This window comes from Lissotriton vulgaris, chromosome 9 (assembly GCF_964263255.1).
Source record: "Lissotriton vulgaris chromosome 9, aLisVul1.2, whole genome shotgun sequence".
Classification (NCBI taxonomy): Eukaryota; Metazoa; Chordata; class Amphibia; order Caudata; family Salamandridae; genus Lissotriton; species Lissotriton vulgaris.
In genome coordinates this window covers 1,038,392,312-1,038,408,204 of record NC_141697.1, presented here as the reverse complement: position 1 = coordinate 1,038,408,204, position 15,893 = coordinate 1,038,392,312, and the positions used below count along the sequence as shown (strand labels likewise).

The 15,893-nt window shown below is 41.4% G+C and overlaps 1 protein-coding gene across 1 annotated transcript in view; it reads left to right on the top strand.

Annotated features, from left to right (window-relative positions):
• The window catches only part of SLC6A1 (solute carrier family 6 member 1), a 327,835-nt gene that overhangs the window by 201,039 nt on the left and 110,903 nt on the right, over nucleotides 1-15,893 (top strand). Inside the window, exon 5 of the mRNA XM_086938951.1 lies at nucleotides 7,932-8,056. Coding sequence (XP_086795077.1) covers nucleotides 7,932-8,056 — 125 coding nt within the window. The remainder of the gene's footprint in view (nucleotides 1-7,931; nucleotides 8,057-15,893) is intronic.

Sequence of the window (15,893 nt, the reverse complement as noted above, 5' to 3'; positions counted from 1 at the left end):
CTCCTCGGCTATGCCAGTAGCAGGTGGCTGGTTCCATGTAGTGTAATGGAGTGAGACTATGGCAGTCCCTCTAGGGAAAACAAAGCTGCTGCGGGCTTACCCACCCGAGAGTCACAGCCAGCCACCAGTTAACTCTGTCTAGCCTGCCTTGTGCATAAAAAGGTCCAAAACATTATATTTTAATGTTCCGGGTATTTCCTGACAGCTAATACCCATGTGGAATAGGCTAGCAGAGGTGAGCTCATGGAGCAGGAACTACCGAGGCATGTCAGTGAAGGAAGCACATTGCCCAGAGCCCATTGGCCTACCCCCCAGGATATTGCCAATAAAAGGAATTTCTCCTGCTCCTGTTTCAGACTGTAACATGCATTCCTGGTTTGTAGTTTGCCAATGTCAGGCGTATGTTTCTGACCAGCATTCCATACTCTATACCATGATGGAAAATTTAAGTTTGCATCTGTTTAGATGAATTTGAATGTAATTCTCACATTTGCACAAAGTACTGAAGGGAAAGATTCGACCATTTTCAGCTGCCATTGCGTAAGGTAATTGAATTGTGTTGATGACTGTGATGTGCCTGCAATTGTTGTTTGATATATTATCCCAAGCTTTGGTACCAGAGATCAAATAACATTTTCTTGCAAATTGAAAGAGGGTCCTGTTGAAGATGTGCATACCAGGGTCAAAATTCTGAATGGTGCAGGGTTTGCAGACAGGCATTCAATGTTCTTATTTGGTGTGCTAAGATGCTGACTGTTGCAATCACATGCAAAGTATTGAGACAATATTGGTAAGGACTTGATTATAACTTCTGGTTAATAGAAGGCTTTGTTGATTTCATTAATAAAATTGGTGAATTGAGGATGTGTAAGAAACTGTGTTGTTAATTGACTAGGAAATAAGCCCTGGTTAAGCAGCAACCAAATTCCTTGTCAGGATAAGGCACACGCAAACCCCAAATTAACCTGTTCCCACACCTTTAGTAGCTTAGCACAGAGCAGTCAGGCTTAACTTAGAGACAAGTTGTAAACTATTTGTGCAACACTTCAAACAGTGAAAACACACCACAAAAGGAGCCCACCACAGGCTTAGAAAAAAGACTAAATTGTAATCAATAAAACAAGACCAAAATGAGGAAGATCCAATAAGTAGAACTGGAGACATTGAATTTGTAATTTTATAGTAAGAAATAGCAGCAATAAGTACAAAGCGCCTATGCTGGTCGTGCCGGACCAGAACAAAGTCAGAAGTTTAGGCCAACCACAATGGAACGTGGGCGGCCTACAAGGACTCAGTTAGGCCCACTGAACAAAGTACCTTAAATCCTGGTTGGGAGCATTGCATGGATCTTGGTCGAAGAAACGCAGATGCATTGGTTCAGAGATGCAGCGAAGCTGAGGTGCGAGGTTCTGGTGTGTCAACATCAAAGATCCGATGAATGGGGCTTGCAATGTGAAGTCCTGGGAGCAGGTATGCAAAGTGCAACTTAAGATGCGTCTGTTCCAAGGAGCTGTAAAGCTGTCTGATGGCATCTAGGCCGTTGTCTACGACAGATGTGAGGACCTGGACTGCATATGAGGCTCGCCGAGGGTGACCAGTCAGTCCTCAGGACCAGTAGGGTGATACAGGTGTTCTGTGGTATGTCCAATCCATGCAGTAGTGGTGATGGTTGAGTTCTGCTTAGGAATGTGCCGCTCAGCCAAGAAGATGCATCAGTTCTGCTTGGGGATGCGTCACTCAGCAGAGAAGATGCATCTGTTCCACTGGCAAGCACCTTGGTCCCACTTCCAAGGGTATAGGTCTGGGGTGCAACCACTTGGTAGGGCAGAATCACAGATGGCAGAGTCCAGGTGCCGGTGCAAGATGGTTGGAAGCCTGTTAAGTCCCTGATGCTTCAGATCAGGAGGCCAGCCAAAAGTCACTCTAGATTCTGAGTTCAAGAGATGCAGGTCCAGTCCTTCTCACCAAGGCGAGAGAGTAGCAGGCCACAGGTCCAGCAGAGCAGGGATCAGCAGAGTGGCAGTCCTTTAGCAGCAAAGCAGATCATCTCCCTGGCAGAGTATCCACAGGTCCAGAAGTGGTTGCGTCTGATGTACTTCTTTTATACACTGTTGTGCCTGTGAAGTGGGAATAGCTTCTAGAGGCATTCATTTAAAGTGCACAAATGCCCTGGTTTCCCTGTCCTGGATCCAGACTAACTACAGGGGGTATACAGCTCTTTGTGTGGGAACAGGGCACAACCTATTAAGGTGTAAGTTTTCCTGGGCCCAGCTCTTCCCTCACTTCCTGCCAATGATGGCCTATTCAGTCACATCTAAGCTCCCATTGTGTGTGGCTATCTAGGAGGATTTCATATAGTACTACTGCCAATTATACCCAGTCACATGACCAGAGACAAGCTGCAGAAACCAAATGGTTAAGGCAAGAAAATGGCAATTTTCTAAAAGTGGCATTTTCAGAAATATAATTTAAAATCCAACTTCCCCATAAATTAGGATTTTAAATTAGGACTCTAGAGATACCAAACTTGAACCAGTCTTCCCATTTAGAAATTGCACTTATAAAATGTAATAAGGCAATCCCACTGGCATCCTATGGGAGTCCTTTCAGTAGTAAAATAATTTATTTAAGAGTTTTTCACTTCCAGGACACGTAAAACTTAAAAGTAGAGGGCATGCTTTTTAAATATATTGCACCCTGCCCTCCCCAGGTCCTCTCCTAGGGATGACATATGTATTAAAGATCAAGGTTTGGGCCTGACAAAAGGTGTGTTTGCCATGTTGAAACAACAGTTTGAACTGCACACACAGACTCTACAATAGCAGGCATGGAACATGCTTAAAGGGCTACTCAAGTGGGTGGCACAGTCAGTGCTGCGGTTTCATTAGTAGCATTTAATTTACAGGCCCTGAGCACAAGTAATGCACTTTATTAGGGACTTATACGTAAATTAAATATGCCAATAGGGCTTGAGCAAATATTCACATGTTTAGAGGAGAGAGCATATACACTTTAGCACTGGTTACCATGGTAAAATGCTCTGCGTCCTAATGCCAACAATCATGACCCATTGACTCTTTTGGTAAAGACAAAAAGGTTTGGGGAAAGGCCACCCAAAGGCTGACAGGTCAACCTCTGCGCATCTGGCAAAATGTGAACTTAGGTTAGGCCACCAGAAGGGGTTTGTTGGATGTGGCTGGAACTACAGAACATCAAGTAAGACACTGATCATTACATTCTACAAAAATAAGGTTCTTCAAGAATATACCCTTGATCCTGATTATTATACAGTGTTGGATGGCTGGTAAACTCCATGGATGACCCTAATGACAGTTGCATTTTCTGGCCAATATGGAAAGACAACGTTCAATGGCCTGTGTCTCATTCTTCATATGGTTTTCTGGCCTAGAAGGTAAGAGAGACACTTTAGGATTAGGAATATAGGGCCTGATGTATCAAAGAGTTTTACCTATTTTGTGTCTATAGGAAAATGTGATAGTTCATATTAGCCATAGTCTTGTTCCAGCTTGGTGGAGCAGGGTGAGGTCAACAAATGTATTTTATGGCCCAGGTTTGAGGGCTTGGAATAAAAAAGAGGGAAGAAATCAATTTTTCTATTTCCCTGATGTCCTGATGAAAGTTAAGCTTGCTGGGAGAAGGAATATTCAAGTACTTTCAGACAGTCCTGTTTTTCAAGCCTTCATAAAGCCCTGAAGTTAGTGATTATGGAAGAGATGACAGGCAGTGTCCAATATTCCATGGGCCTGACCAGTCCAGGTCAATTATTATGGTGATGGCAATTCAAAATCTTATCTAGATCCTTTGATATATAGAATTTAGAGTGGCCAAGTATGAGTTGTAATCAAGATGGCAGAAAGATCCACATTTTGATGAGTCTTTAAAAAAGATGGGAGATTTGCGTCTTTCTGAATAAACACCTGTAAAATTCAACAGATTGCACTTAAAGCAAGGAATGTATAATCTGGGGTTTCTAGTAAATAGGATATTGATTATTACAAGAGCATTTAATCTAATTTGGTAAATAGTAACGTGTGTCTATTACAAGAGAGGGCCAATGCAAAACCATTCAAATCTCTGTGGAGTATGGAGAGAGCATTCAATGAGTTAAAGCTAACAAGTCGGAGGAAGACAAGAGCCAATAAACCTGTAGTAATCTGGTCAAATGGTTTCCAATGTAGCATCAAATTTAAACTTTCAGGTGAGTTCTGCATCTTCTATAAGGTGTAGTGGAGGTAATCAAGTGTCTTAGATAGAACCAGTAAGCATAGTCAAAACAAGTCTCCTTCAAAAATATTAGATTAACACTGACTTTTTCTTTGTCCTTCCGAATATATCCCACACCTCTTTCAGGGTGCATTATCCATGAAATGAATGGACACAGTTACATAAATCATGTTTTTATATGTATTCATAGGTGAAACTATAACTCGGAATAGATGCTGAAGATGTGGAAAAGTAATATTTTCTCCCCTATGTGACTTTGGTAGTTTGGGATACATACATGTTGATGAAGGATACCGATGCACTATATTGGTGGTAGATATGTAATTTCCAGTACATTCACTTTTGTCATTAGTATCCCAAACAAATATAAAAAGTGACAGGTAACACCCAACTCGCATACCCGTCCCTAGAGTTACATTTGGTGCACACCTTAATTATATCAGTTGCTCCTAGACACCTCTGCAAAGCAGATAAAAATAATTCATTAATAAAGGGGTGCTCCTCATAAATAAGGGAGCTTCTTCATGGTATTCTAATTCGAGGATCACTATAATTCATAGTGAATCAGCAGGCAAAGTATTATTCCAAGTGAGGGAATAAATCACAGCCTTCTATAATTTCTGCCCCTGAAGGTGACTCTTCAAATGAATACTTCATATTTTGGTTTATCAAAATCCTCATTTTCAGGATCATGGACCACCCCAATATGTGTCCCACACTAGTTAGGCACCCAACACCTCAAATGCAAACAGCAGGAGGAATCCTCCTTAACATGAGATTAAGACCAATAGATTCCATTAAGTGTTGCTCTTCTTTTTATCCAAGAGACTAGAAAATCACTTATAAAAGAATACAGTGAACTAAACTGAGAATACTTTTTACACCATCACTTTGTAAGATGTGATCAACACAAAAGGTCTTCAAAGAAAGCACCTTATTTTTTTTTTTAAAAAGGCTGATGATCAGCGAAAGCTCTGGACTCCACATTCTAAACATTGGACCATCCATATGATTTAGAGATACCTACCTGCATAAGGGTTGTTTCTAAATTCTTTAATGCAGCCACCATGCCCTTTTTGCACCAGCTTTGCAAAGCAGGAGTTTGGTCTTGTAAAATAAAAACATCCATAACCTTGATGAGTACTGTGGTTTTCCCCTGACTATTTGGTTGATGAATTTATTTTGCTGCCAATGGGTCGCCATGCCATATACTCCTGTAGGGCAGGTCAACTGACACTATTAGATGCTGGTGGCCCAGTTGCAGATTAGCTGTCAAGTCGAGGGTTTGCCATGAGAAGCAAGCAGAGGCTCTGGCATTGGGAACCATGGGAGAGGGGGAAGGGGAAGAGTGATTTTGAATCTGCCATACTTTAAATGAGCATGCAAGTCTCCAGTTCTTCTTTGACAATGTTAAAATCCTTAAAGACAACATTTTAAAATAATTTTATTTAAAAAAAAATTAAAGTAATATTCAAGTTAGAAGAACGTGATTTTAAGAGTATAGCATATAATTCACATCAAAATATTGATTAGATTAGTTTTAGGCAGTTTTGAATGATCACATGAAGCTAGCAATTTACACCTTTTTTTACAGCTATGTACAATATCCATAAACCTTTAACAAAAGAGTCAATGGGTATAGAAGGAGGTGAAGGGATAAATGCATCTAATGTAGCACGACATGACATATTTATTTCCATGCACTGAATTGCTAGTACGATTTATCAAGCCTACAGGACATCAAGCATTTCTGAATTCTTTTGACATGACCTGAGGCCCTGAGCAACGTTTATTTTCTTCACTTTCAGTTTCCAGTTTGCAAAAAATATAAGTGTGTTACAGAAAAGACAAAGGGCCTAACTACGATCTTGGGGGATGGGATACTCTGTCACAAATGTGACAGAGTATCCCATCCAAAAATGTGCTATTTCTTTGTAAAATGCCTTTAAATTAAATCATTATATTTGTGAAACTGCACTTTTTTTTAAAAGAAATGTGGTTTGCAGGTATCACACAAGATTTATTTTTCATACAACAGCACACTTTGCAATCAAAGAGTCTTTAAAAATATTGGCAAGAGATTGGTGTAATCAGAATGTATTCAACAGTGAGGCATTTCTTGCACAAAAGTACACAAAATTGCATGCTGACAACGTTTGAGAAATGTTGCATAAAAACACAATTTGGAAATTGTATGAATTTGGTAGCCATAATTAAACTTTCACCCAGGCCTAATAATAGCAATAACAGACAACTCTCACTTGCTAAAACCAGAGTGAAATTAGTAAGGGGACATACTCCGGATGGGGACTCTTCAAGTCGATTCAAGCTTCTCCAAACAGAACCCGCCTATCCGTCTACACAGTAGAGGCGGGTGAGCCACTGAATGCTCAAGCCTGGCTCTGGAAAAGCTTACGGTCCTCTTGGAACCTCAAGCCCAAGACGAGCCAAGCTTTCATGTGGCTTCTGCCAGCCACCCTTGCTATAAACTAATGCACCAAGAATTAAAGGAAAACATTAACATTTGATGTGAAACATGAGAGGGAAAAAATACCCATCTAAAGTTTAAATGTAACAATGTAAATCAGAAAGCTCTGGATTTTTCCTGGCTTCCCAAACTGTGTGTTCTTAGGCAAATATTTGAGCACTTCAAAATATGCAATTTCGGGATGTACGCTTACAATCACCGTTTTTCTGTCTGATTTAAATAGGCTGCAGTGTTGCTCAGTGGGAAAATCTATGCCACATACAAGGTTCACATGACAACTGACTTGCCTTGTAATTCACTAATGGCACTGTTGTCATGGCGAGTGGTGGGAGGAGTATGCATGTTTTTAGTTTCATGTTTGAAAACTGTTACTTTTAATAAGTGTCTTAAAGCAGTGATATGGGATGATGTACTAAGTTGAAATGCTTTTGTAATTCACTGTGTTACATGGTATTTGTTGCACAGTTCACATGCAAACATTTTCAGTGCTCAGCTTATGCATGGGCTCTTAGAGCCAAGCCAGACCCTCAACTCGAATCTGGCTCACCTCTCCTTGGTAATTTGTTGGCTCGCCCACCTCTACCACACAGCACTCTGCATGTCATGATCTGTTTCCTTGTTTCCTAGATTCCACTCCTTCTGTCTTCAGTTAGTGAGTCAGAAGTCCTAAAGTGGCCACTTGGCATAAACCGGAAAAGACTTCCCCTCAGTCCCCAGGTCTCCCACTCTTGACTAAAATGATGTTTCAGATTTGTAAGGCTGTCTGTTGGTAAGGTCCAACATGGCTCCTTCATGTGATTTAATGAAAGACTCTCCAACCCTCTCACTGCACTCACTGTTCCCACACAAGTCCAAGTGAAGTAACTGCCTTTACTAAGTGACCATCAGTGGTTCCCAGCTGTGTTGTAACAAAAGCCCTTGCAGCCCCCATGGTGCAGTGGTCTCCGGGACCCTCCTCATAAAAAGTGATAGATGGTGTGCCGGGCAGGGAGGGCCCCCTCTATGTATTTTGCAGGGGGGGGGGCTCAAGTTTTTGTACGCCACTGAAGCCACCACTTCTTGCTTGAACGCTTTCCTGTCATGACTCACATCACATTGTTTTTTTGATAATGAATTTAAGAATATTGCAGAAATAGACTGGATTTAAAGAGAACAGGTACGAATTTATTAATATATTGCTTTTTTTCTTTTGATATAGGGATTCGATAATAGTGTGCTGCATAAATTCAGCCACTAGTATGTTTGCTGGCTTCGTCATCTTCTCCATTGTTGGATTCATGGCCCATGTCACCCACAGACCAATCGCAGATGTCGCAGCTTCAGGTATAACATTTCTTCATTTGTCTTTTATTACTGGGTAAACAATACAGTATGATTTAATTACCAGCTCTTTACAAGGAATCTTTATCTGTAAATTAAGCTAGGAGTTAATAGTGTTTTATTTCTTTATTTATAAAGTGCATTCACCAATGCATATCAGATACAGAATTATTTTCTACAAATACAACTACCCTATCAAAATTAGTACTCATTAATTTTATTATCACTGAGATAGATTGTGTCATATATTTAGGTATTTGCAAAATTAGCTATGAGACCACAAATAGGTATCAGCAATGATACCCAAAACGGGAAGCTATTTCTTCAAAACAAAACTCAATGGCCCTGAATCACTGGGAGTTTCTTTACAGCACATGGGGATCCTTTCTTTTATTTTCTATTTGAGAGCACCAGGCTTTCAACTGGCACTCTCGAACAGGAAAAATGCAGGACTCCCCTAAATAGCGTGGACATTTTGATGAACAGAGACAGACTAAGGATCCCCAGACAGCACTTCGCCCTGTTTTAAATATATTGGGCAAATCGAAATGTGTAGAGAGCGAGGCATCCAGTGCTTTTCGTAGGATGCCCAGCATTTAGCAGTCTGTAAATGACCTCCATTGTGTCAGTGCCTTAATAAAAAACCTTAAAGAAAGTTACGTTTTTCAAAATAAATCATTAATAGTGGCATTTTAAACACAATTTCTTCTGAACTCACTTATTAGGTCAGTTTGACAGTGAAGCTGTCTACGGGACCTTTTGAACATAATAAACATAGAGAAGAGCTTAGATCAGCCCCTTCAATCTTTGACTTATTGACCAGCCTCTTTCAGCGATTACACTGTTAACACATTCATTTCTTAATCTTATATATGCATTTTTTTTAAACATTCTTTTTTTTACTGTAACAGCATTTTTATGCTTTTGTTAGGATGCAAGTGCAACCCACACTCCAATACGTCTTCCAGTTGCTTTTTATTTTGTCATATCGGATGGCTATCCTAGGGTTATGCCATCATGATGTGATATACAAAAGCAATTAGGAATGTACAGTATGTACGAATGTACTTATGTTAATACTACAGCCATCACCACTACCAGCATCACCAACACAGCATCAATTCTAACACCCATACCACACCAGCACCTTCATTTCACCCCCAATACTAACGCAAATGTCTGCAACAGCACCCTTACTAATATGATCACCTCCAATACCATCACCATCTCCCCAAATACCATACCACCACCAATAAGACAACCCACCAAATCTACCACCACCAATATCACACCAGAAATCCCACCACCAATACTGCAACCACCACCGCTAATGTCATACCACCACCACAAATGCCACCAATACCCATGACTAATGATACGACCAGTAACAACAAAGCCACTGACACCAGCACTCCACATATGCTTCCAGTACCTTCAAAACCAAGACCAAAAATATTACCACCACAGTACTAATACCACCTGTAATGCCATCACCAATACGACCACTAATACCAGAACAAATGTTATTACCAATACCACCAGCACCAATAACACTGCCACCAACTCCACCACCAAAATACCACTATTTCTACGAATTTCTATGGTCCCATTATTACAGCTACCAGTGCCACTAGCAAGCACTGAAAAAAGTTAAAAGTTCTAGAGTTAATGCACTATCACATGGACACATTATTTATGCTTGCTTGTGTTTACATGCACTTTCACATTAAATTAGACCTGTTAGCCTTGCCAGTTCTTGTTTTCTACTGCAGGTTCCTAAAGCAGCATTATATCCGATCCAATAGTTATGATTTCTGTCTCATTGATAATGAATTAGGAATGTATTTTCTTTCAAAAAACAGATTTATAATATACCAACACATGTCTACCAGTCAGTATATTCCATGGTTATTAATAATTCTTAATGTGTTCCACACCTCAGTCTATAAGACATTCTCTGAAATTAAATGAACATTTACATTGTCTGTGAAGTGTTATATTTGTACAATCACATTATGCATAATATGGAACAGTGCACACTTGTTATTTAAAAGAGTAGGAATTTCAAGTCTAAGGGGCCCATTAGGATCTCCGGCAGATTGCCACCGCCCGGATGGCGGTGGTGATCCGCCGAAGATCCATCCTCGCCTGCCACTCATTTCCCCCGCCATATTACTATGGCAGGGGGGATTGCAGCGGACGGAAAGACCATCCGCCGCTTTTCCACCCGGTCAACAAGTACACTGGGCGGAAAAGAGTTTAATATGGTGGCGGTGTCTGTCAGACACCGCCAGCCATATTATCATGTGTGCGGAAACATGCCCTTCTGTGGCGGCATTGCAGCCACTGAAGGGCATGCGGTAAATGCTTGCGGGCCAGTTGCAGGCCCCCAGTGACTCTGGGGGAGGGGGTGCACATGGGGGGTACCTATGGTACCCCCCTGCAGTTCCATGCATAACATGGCAGGCACCGCACGATGCCTACCATTTGTGCATGGAAGTGCACAACATGCTTTCCTGGCATAGTGGTGGGTAGTGCTGAGTGCACCACCCGCCAAAATGACCACAATGACAGGAATGCAGTATGCGCCCGCCACTGTGGCGGGCACATCCTAATGTCCCCCACGGGACCCCGGCCCTTATGACGTGTGGTCCCATTTCCCAATGGGATGGCGGGCGGACAAAGTTCGCCCATAATTCTAATGACCCCCTCTATGTTTGTTTTAATTAACGTTGGATTCTCAGAACTGCAGAATATTTTAAAAGTTAAACGTGAGGTACTACACAATGAAAATGATTGCATTTTTGAGGAGGAACCATAACCCAATGTGAAACATATATCCAATGTGACGTAAAGCTACTATATTTTGTGATTCTAAGATTTGCGTTATTATTATAAACCAGAGATGTTAGGTTTGAGATATTTGTTGTTGCAGATTTTTTTAATTCTTTGACTGAGGCCATTGATCACTGCATTTTAATTGCTGGTAACTAGACATGTGATGTTTATGACTCTGCATTATAATCTCTTTCTACAGAAAGGTTTGGGAGTTAGGTTATTTGACCTCCATGCCCATACTGGTGAAGCACTTTACATGAGCTAGACTATTCTGTCTTGGCAAGCTGTCTCAAGATGTTACATGCAAGTCATGGTTCTGAGCAACTGACTATTCTGCAGCAACATTCCAAGTTTGCTCCCATGCAATGTTGTGTCAAACTAATTATTGTCTGGTGATGGTATTTGGCATTTCATCTTGAGCTAGCAGTCTAACCAAGTAATAACTACACAATTAGATATAGTGAATCATGTTCAAGCTTTCCATATCTGTTCTGATCCTGCCCTAAAATGACACATTCTTGTGAAGAAGTGTTCCATAGGGTGAGATTGGTGTGTAAGACCGGTCTTGAAATACTTTTAATGACATCTCTTTTGGCAATGTTAAGTAAGTAAGTAAGTAGTAATTCTTTATTGTTTGGTTAATTAAAACCATTAAAATGTTTAGTATTTCACAGTAGTTAAAACAAGCTTTTAGTGCTACAATAAAAAAGAAAAAGAATAAAATCAGTGACCGAGAGTCTGTCGTGAATTTCAGTAGACGTGTTCGGAGCACAAGATTGTCTTTAATAACTGAGTTCTTAAGTCAAGATAAAGGTCGGGCCTGTGGCAATAGGCCTCGTTTTTTCGCAAAGCTGTCCAGGAATTTAACTGATCTGCAAATCAGTTGTGGATCCGCTGTACATAGGATTTGGACTATCGCAGTCCTGCAGGTGCGTACTCCTTCCCCATTGAGCTTGTCTTTTAACAGTACCGCCGACCTTGGTACATAGCTGGACATATGCAAACTATATGAATAATGTCATGTTTGCCTGCACCACAAAGGTCGCATTCTGTTGTTTCTTGTGGTCTCCATTTTGGTTTGTCCAGTCTTGGTGGAAGATTGCCCAGCCTTAAGTGGAGAAATTTACATTTAATGTAGAGCGAGAATGCAATGTCTAAATAAGCTGCTGGTGTGGGCCTTGTGTATGATTTGATAGTCATCCAAGTGTGGGTTCAGGCGCTTAAGGTTATTTTGTCATTGAGGAATGAGTGCTTCTTAGCGATCCTCTTAACCACCTGTTTAAATGAAGAAACCGGCAATTTTGTTTCCCACAATGGTCCCAGCTCAGTTGTGTCTAATGAGAGTTTTAGGTACTTTGCATACTCAGAGTTCGGGCTTGTGTCGATTGCTTCCCACAATGCCCCGTTTATTTTGTTTTCCTTGTTCCTCCAGAATTTGATGGCCTCATATTTTTTCAGTAGTACTTGAGATTGTAGCACGAATTCAAGTCGTACTTGCGGCGGTGAAGAACTGTTGGGTAAGGAGAAAACCCGTTTGTAGACTTTAGTTTGTATTTTGTCTATGAGAGTTGCGCTTTTCCCATGATGTAGTACACTCCCATATGTTATTGTGGGTAATAGTTTCGCTTTCATTGCGGTTAGCAAAGGGGAGACAAGAGGACCTTTTAGCTCAGTTGCCAAACTAGTAAAGGTGTGCAGTAAAGTAGACTCCTTTTTTCCCTTGTCCTTAAAATACACTTGGAAGTTAAGGCGCTTGTCTAGATATACCCCTAAGTATTTATAGCTATTTACCGATTCCAACTGGTCATTGTTTATTCGGAAAGTTGGTGGAGTTTTGTGTCGTCGTGTTATGATCATTTTCCTTGTTTTCCTAATATTTATTGTTAGCAAGTTCTTTTTTATATAAGCGGTCATATCGTGCAATAGGCGTTGAAGGCCAATTTTTGTCTGGCTCAGCAGTACCACATCGTCTGCATACGATAGGTGCGTTACACGGAGGATACCTAACCGAGGAGGATGTGCATTTACCTTGTCCAAGCTTTCTGCTAGATCGCCCATGAATAGATTAAATAAATGTGGGGCCAAAACACAGCCTTGCTTTAGATCGTCGGCAGTGTTGATCTTCCGGGTCAAGCGATGCCCATTATCGATTTTTACCTGCATCCAGGTGTCAGTGTACAGGCAATGTTAAACATCTTGACAAGCTAATGTTTATTGTGGTGCGGTGATGCTTTGTAATTTGAATACTTGGAAGAGTATATGTAGGTGAATAGCCTTATGTTTACTTTAAACATATTCTTCTGGCTTCAGTGGAAAGATGTATACTTCAAATGCCAATTTAACATTCTGTAAACTTTAGTTCCCCTAAAGTTTCAGTTATATATTAATCATGGTTTTAAATGCTGCCCATATAGCGAACTATACATTTTTCTTTTCCCTCTGTAACCTAATTGTAGTTCTTACCTAAGCTAAGTCTCTTTGATTGCTGGGTGTGCGTATTACAAATGAGGCTTCTGGTTGGCAGAGGTATGCACCCTGTCCAAGAAGGAACCACCACTCTAGTCAGGGTAAACTAGATACACACTAAAAGATAACCTGTGCTCATCCTCTGGTAGCTTGACACAGAGCAGTCAGACTCATCTAAAGAGGCAATGTGTAAAGTATTTGAACAAAACACACACAGTAACACAATGAATACCCCACAAAAATACTCCACACATGATAGTAAATTAGATTATATTTTAATGAGCAAAACAAGACCAAAACTATAAAAATCCAATAAATAGAACCGTAGGAAAAGGTAGGCTTTAGTTACTTGAAATCGTACTGGACAGCGATAAAGGGCAGGCTGGCTACTGAACTCACACAGGTCCCGCTGTAAAAGTACCTTGGATGGAGCAAGCATCAACATCGAAGATCAGCACGAGTGATGAAGGCTTCATTGGCATACCCCTTTCCAAAGCAGGGGCTGCATCGTCGTTGAGCCACGCTGGCTGTCATCATCATGCCGTGCAGTACGTTGAAGCGGCGCCGTTGATCGACTTCTGCATGGGCTTCGGAGGGCAATGCGTTGGTTCCGATTGGCACAAAGTCATCATTGCATTGATTTTGATGGTTCAGAACAGCAGAAATTGCCTTTCAATACCCCAGGATGGGATTTGCACCACTCTGCAGGGCAGGAATCAAAGATGGCAAATTACAGAGGCTGTTGCAGGTTTGAAGGAAGTCTTTGTTGATCCTGAGACATCAGAACAGGGAGCAAACCAGCAAGTCCCCGAATCAATGGGTTCAAGTGAGATATGTCCAGTCCTTGTCCTCAGCAGGGCAGAGATCAGCAGGCAGCAGGGCAGCACAGCATAGCAGAAAAGCAGTTCACCCAGAGCAACAGTCAAGCAGAGTGGCAATTCCTGTAGCACAGCAGTCTTTTCTACTGGCAGAGTTCTTCACAGGTCCAGTAATGTGCTATCTTGGTAGGGTCAGAGGCCCAGTACTTCTGCCCATTTGTGCCTTTGAAGTGGGGGTGACTTTAAAGAAGAGACTTTGAAGTGCACACAGGTCCTTTCTTCCCAGTACTGGCACCAGACTACCAGTAGGGGGTAATCAGCCCTTTGTTTGGGAAACAGGACACTGCCTAGTCAGGTGTGTCAGTCACCCTCTCTTCCTGCCGAGGAAGAGCTCTCAGAATGCAAATGAATGCAGACGAGCTCTCTCTCACACCCACCCTTCCTGTGTTTGTAGCTGTCTGCAGGGAATTCACAAACTGCAGCTCTACCCCACCCCAGACGTATATTGGAGACAGACTGCAAGGCACACAGAGCAGTAAGAGCAGAGAAATGTCCACTTTCTAAAAATGGAATTTCTAAAATAGTACTGTTAAAACCAACTTCACTAGTACAGAGGTTTCATATTTACCATTTCAAAGATAGGAAACATGATTTAGCTACTCCTTTTTAATCAGGAATTACAGCTTAAAAGTGTATTAAGTCATTCCCAATGCTAGCCTATTAGAGGAGTAGGTATCACAGTAGTGGAAAATGAATTTAGCTGTTTGTCAGTACTAGGACTTACAACACTTCCCAGTATATGTCCTACCTTCTAATTAGACAGCACACTGCCCTTAGGGTGACCAACAGCTACCTTGGGGTGAATTATGTGCAATTGGTAATAGAAAGGTAGGTTAGGGCTTGGCAAGTGATCTTAAAATGCCAAGTCGAAGGGGCAGTAAACTGCACACACACACACAGCCCTTGCAATTGCCAACATGAGACATGTTTTGAAAGGCTACTTGTGTGAGTGGCACAATCAGTGCTGCAGGCCCACAAGTAGCATTTAATTTTCAGACCCTGGGTATTTGATATATCCCTTGTCATGGACTTTATAAGTAAACTAAATAGGCCAATTGGGTATGCAACTATGTTACCATGTTTAGGGGAGAATGACCTGCATTGCAGCGCTAAAGTGCTCAGAGTCTTAAAGCCAAGGAAAAGAAGGTCAGATAGAGGAGGAGGAAGGCAAATGTCGGGGTGACATTTGAGAGTGGGCCATTTTCCAACAGTGTGTGTGTGTCTGACTGTCTGTCTTTGTGTGAGTGTGTGTGGGTGTGTCTGTGTGTGGGTGTAAACTAGGGTACTTTGGGTAATTCCCATGATTTAGGTGGAGAGCTGCTCCTTTACATGGAGCACTCTACAACACCACTTATACTCTAAAGTTCCTCACCTGAATGTCTGATTTCCTTGCAGAGTTTATAAGCATATGATTAGCTTAATGGCATGCATGCTGAGCCAGAAAAGTGACAAAATTTGCCAATTTTTGCAGCAAAGTCTTTAAGCATAGGATTAGCTCATTTCATCCAATCCAAGCTGCCAATGACAAAAGCCTTTACCATTCCAGGCACAGTATTACAGTTTTAGATTGGTAAAATACAATCCACACCAACCTAGAATGAAAAAAGCAGTCCCTGACACATGTTTCTCTCTCATTAGAGCTCACCAGAGAGGCACAG